The sequence below is a fragment of the Oncorhynchus clarkii genome, chromosome 13 (assembly GCF_045791955.1).
Source record: "Oncorhynchus clarkii lewisi isolate Uvic-CL-2024 chromosome 13, UVic_Ocla_1.0, whole genome shotgun sequence".
NCBI classification, from domain to species: Eukaryota; Metazoa; Chordata; class Actinopteri; order Salmoniformes; family Salmonidae; genus Oncorhynchus; species Oncorhynchus clarkii.
The window spans coordinates 220,001-225,000 of NC_092159.1; the positions used below are offsets into that span (position 1 = coordinate 220,001).

The 5,000-nt window shown below is 45.8% G+C and overlaps 1 protein-coding gene across 1 annotated transcript in view; it reads left to right on the forward strand.

The window, feature by feature from the left end:
* The window catches only part of LOC139424168 (uncharacterized), a 65,817-nt gene that overhangs the window by 24,605 nt on the left and 36,212 nt on the right, over positions 1–5,000 (forward strand). Inside the window, exon 10 of the mRNA XM_071175851.1 lies at positions 876–1,031. Within this exon, the coding sequence (XP_071031952.1) occupies positions 876–1,031 (156 nt within the window). The remainder of the gene's footprint in view (positions 1–875; positions 1,032–5,000) is intronic.

The window sequence follows — 5,000 nt, forward strand, 5'->3', positions numbered from 1 at the left end:
CCAGCTGCATCGCTCTGAGAAACAGGTATAGACCCTCCCCCCCTTCCTCCCAGCTGCATCGCTCTGAGAAACAGGTACAGATCCTCCCCCTCCCCCTTTCAGTGTTAAAGGGACAGACCGTTAATGTGTGTGTTTGTTCCAGGCTGTGTGTTCTCCCCTGGTCAGATGTCCTGCTGGTCTCAGTCTTAAAGGGACAGACCGTTAATGTGTGTGTGTGTTCCAGGCTGTGTGTTCTCCCCTGGTCAGATGTCCTGCTGGTCTCAGTCTTAAAGGGACAGACTGTTAATGTGTGTGTTCCAGGCTGTGTGTTCTCCCCTGGTCAGATGTCCTGCTGGTCTCAGTGTTAAAGGGACAGACCGTTTATGTGTGTGTGTTTGTTCCAGGCTGTGTGTTCTCCCCTGGTCAGATGTCCTGCTGGTCTCAGTGTTAAAGGGACAGACCGTTAATGTGTGTGTGTGTTCCAGGCTGTGTGTTCTCCCCTGGTCAGATGTCCTGCTGGTCTCAGTGTTAAAGGGACAGACCGTTAATGTGTGTGTGTGTGTTCCAGGCTGTGTGTTCTCCCCTGGTCAGATGTCCTGCTGGTCTCAGTCTTAAAGGGACAGACTGTTAATGTGTGTGTGTGTTCCAGGCTGTGTGTTCTCCCCTGGTCAGATGTCCTGCTGGTCTCAGTGTTAAAGTGACAGACCGTTAATGTGTGTGTTTGTTCCAGGCTGTGTGTTCTCCCCTGGTCAGATGTCCTGCTGGTCTCAGTGTTAAAGGGACAGACCGTTAATGTGTGTGTGTGTGTTCCAGGCTGTGTGTTCTCCCCTGGTCAGATGTCCTGCTGGTCTCAGTGTTAAAGGGACAGACCGTTTATGTGTGTGTGTTTGTTCCAGGCTGTGTGTTCTCCCCTGGTCAGATGTCCTGCTGGTCTCAGTGTTAAAGGGACAGAACGTGACGGGGATCCGCCCGGGAAAAGGGAAGAAGGAGCCGCTGACTGAATCTGCCGCTGTTGTCCTGCTGAGAACTGAAACATTACAGAGACTCAACAGGTATTTACCATCACAATCAATATCTGCAGTCAACTGGTCCACGAGGTAATTTGTAGGTTTTCCTACTTACAAAGCATGTAGAGGTCTGTAATTTTTTATCGTAGGTACACTTCAACTGTGAGAGACGGAATCTAAAACAAAAATCCAGAAAATCACATTGTATGATTTGTAAGTAATTAATTTGCAGGTCACGTTCATCAGTCAGCTGGTCCGCTCTGTAATACAGTATATGGTCACGTTCATCAGTCAGCTGGTCCGCTCTGTAATACAGTATATGGTCACGTTCATCAGTCAGCTGGTCCACTCTGTAATACAGTATATGGTCACGTTCATCAGTCAGCTGGTCCACTCTGTAATACAGTATATGGTCACGTTCATCAGTCAGCTGGTCCGCTCTGTAATACAGTATATGGTCACGTTCATCAGTCAGCTGGTCCACTCTGTAATACAGTATATGGTCACGTTCATCAGTCAGCTGGTCCACTCTGTAATACAGTATATGGTCACGTTCATCAGTCAGCTGGTCCACTCTGTAATACAGTATATGGTCACGTTCATCAGTCAGCTGGTCCGCTCTGTAATACAGTATATGGTCACGTTCATCAGTCAGCTGGTCCGCTCTGTAATACAGTATATGGTCACGTTCATCAGTCAGCTGGTCCACTCTGTAATACAGTATATGGTCACGTTCATCAGTCAGCTGGTCCACTCTGTAATACAGTATATGGTCACGTTCATCAGTCAGCTGGTCCACTCTGTAATACAGTATATGGTCACGTTCATCAGTCAGCTGGTCCACTCTGTAATACAGTATATGGTCACGTTCATCAGTCAGCTGGTCCACTCTGTAATACAGTATATGGTCACGTTCATCAGTCAGCTGGTCCACTCTGTAATACAGTATATGGTCACGTTCATCAGTCAGCTGGTCCACTCTGTAATACAGTATATGGTCACGTTCATCAGTCAGCTGGTCCACTCTGTAATACAGTATATGGTCACGTTCATCAGTCAGCTGGTCCACTCTGTAATACAGTATATGGTCACGTTCATCAGTCAGCTGGTCCACTCTGTAATACAGTATATGGTCACGTTCATCAGTCAGCTGGTCCACTCTGTAATACAGTATATGGTCACGTTCATCAGTCAGCTGGTCCACTCTGTAATACAGTATATGGTCACGTTCATCAGTCAGCTGGTCCACTCTGTAATACAGTATATGGTCACGTTCATCAGTCAGCTGGTCCACTCTGTAATACAGTATATGGTCACGTTCATCAGTCAGCTGGTCCACTCTGTAATACAGTATATGGTCACGTTCATCAGTCAGCTGGTCCACTCTGTAATACAGTATATGGTCACGTTCATCAGTCAGCTGGTCCACTCTGTAATACAGTATATGGTCACGTTCATCAGTCAGCTGGTCCACTCTGTAATACAGTATATGGTCACGTTCATCAGTCAGCTGGTCCACTCTGTAATACAGTATATGGTCACGTTCATCAGTCAGCTGGTCCACTCTGTAATACAGTATATGGTCACGTTCATCAGTCAGCTGGTCCACTCTGTAATACAGTATATGGTCACGTTCATCAGTCAGCTGGTCCGCTCTGTAATACAGTATATGGTCACGTTCATCAGTCAGCTGGTCCGCTCTGTAATACAGTATATGGTCACGTTCATCAGTCAGCTGGTCCGCTCTGTAATACAGTATATGGTCACGTTCATCAGTCAGCTGGTCCGCTCTGTAATACAGTATATGGTCACGTTCATCAGTCAGCTGGTCCACTCTGTAATACAGTATATGGTCACGTTCATCAGTCAGCTGGTCCACTCTGTAATACAGTATATGGTCACGTTCATCAGTCAGCTGGTCCACTCTGTAATACAGTATATGGTCACGTTCATCAGTCAGCTGGTCCACTCTGTAATACAGTATATGGTCACGTTCATCAGTCAGCTGGTCCACTCTGTAATACAGTATATGGTCACGTTCATCAGTCAGCTGGTCCACTCTGTAATACAGTATATGGTCACGTTCATCAGTCAGCTGGTCCACTCTGTAATACAGTATATGGTCACGTTCATCAGTCAGCTGGTCCACTCTGTAATACAGTATATGGTCACGTTCATCAGTCAGCTGGTCCACTCTGTAATACAGTATATGGTCACGTTCATCAGTCAGCTGGTCCACTCTGTAATACAGTATATGGTCACGTTCATCAGTCAGCTGGTCCACTCTGTAATACAGTATATGGTCACGTTCATCAGTCAGCTGGTCCACTCTGTAATACAGTATATGGTCACGTTCATCAGTCAGCTGGTCCACTCTGTAATACAGTATATGGTCACGTTCATCAGTCAGCTGGTCCACTCTGTAATACAGTATATGGTCACGTTCATCAGTCAGCTGGTCCACTCTGTAATACAGTATATGGTCACGTTCATCAGTCAGCTGGTCCACTCTGTAATACAGTATATGGTCACGTTCATCAGTCAGCTGGTCCACTCTGTAATACAGTATATGGTCACGTTCATCAGTCAGCTGGTCCACTCTGTAATACAGTATATGGTCACGTTCATCAGTCAGCTGGTCCACTCTGTAATACAGTATATGGTCACGTTCATCAGTCAGCTGGTCCACTCTGTAATACAGTATATGGTCACGTTCATCAGTCAGCTGGTCCACTCTGTAATACAGTATATGGTCACGTTCATCAGTCAGCTGGTCCACTCTGTAATACAGTATATGGTCACGTTCATCAGTCAGCTGGTCCACTCTGTAATACAGTATATGGTCACGTTCATCAGTCAGCTGGTCCACTCTGTAATACAGTATATGGTCACGTTCATCAGTCAGCTGGTCCACTCTGTAATACAGTATATGGTCACGTTCATCAGTCAGCTGGTCCACTCTGTAATACAGTATATGGTCACGTTCATCAGTCAGCTGGTCCACTCTGTAATACAGTATATGGTCACGTTCATCAGTCAGCTGGTCCACTCTGTAATACAGTATATGGTCACGTTCATCAGTCAGCTGGTCCACTCTGTAATACAGTATATGGTCACGTTCATCAGTCAGCTGGTCCACTCTGTAATACAGTATATGGTCACGTTCATCAGTCAGCTGGTCCACTCTGTAATACAGTATATGGTCACGTTCATCAGTCAGCTGGTCCACTCTGTAATACAGTATATGGTCACGTTCATCAGTCAGCTGGTCCACTCTGTAATACAGTATATGGTCACGTTCATCAGTCAGCTGGTCCACTCTGTAATACAGTATATGGTCACGTTCATCAGTCAGCTGGTCCACTCTGTAATACAGTATATGGTCACGTTCATCAGTCAGCTGGTCCACTCTGTAATACAGTATATGGTCACGTTCATCAGTCAGCTGGTCCACTCTGTAATACAGTATATGGTCACGTTCATCAGTCAGCTGGTCCACTCTGTAATACAGTATATGGTCACGTTCATCAGTCAGCTGGTCCACTCTGTAATACAGTATATGGTCACGTTCATCAGTCAGCTGGTCCACTCTGTAATACAGTATATGGTCACGTTCATCAGTCAGCTGGTCCACTCTGTAATACAGTATATGGTCACGTTCATCAGTCAGCTGGTCCACTCTGTAATACAGTATATGGTCACGTTCATCAGTCAGCTGGTCCAATACAGTATATGGTCACGTTCATCAGTAATAATACAGTATATGGTCACGTTCATCAGTCAGCTGGTCCACTCTGTAATACAGTATATGGTCACGTTCATCAGTCAGCTGGTCCACTCTGTAATACAGTATATGGTCACGTTCATCAGTCAGCTGGTCCACTCTGTAATACAGTATATGGTCACGTTCATCAGTCAGCTGGTCCACTCTGTAATACAGTATATGGTCACGTTCATCAGTCAGCTGGTCCACTCTGTAATACAGTATATGGTCACGTTCATCAGTCAGCTGGT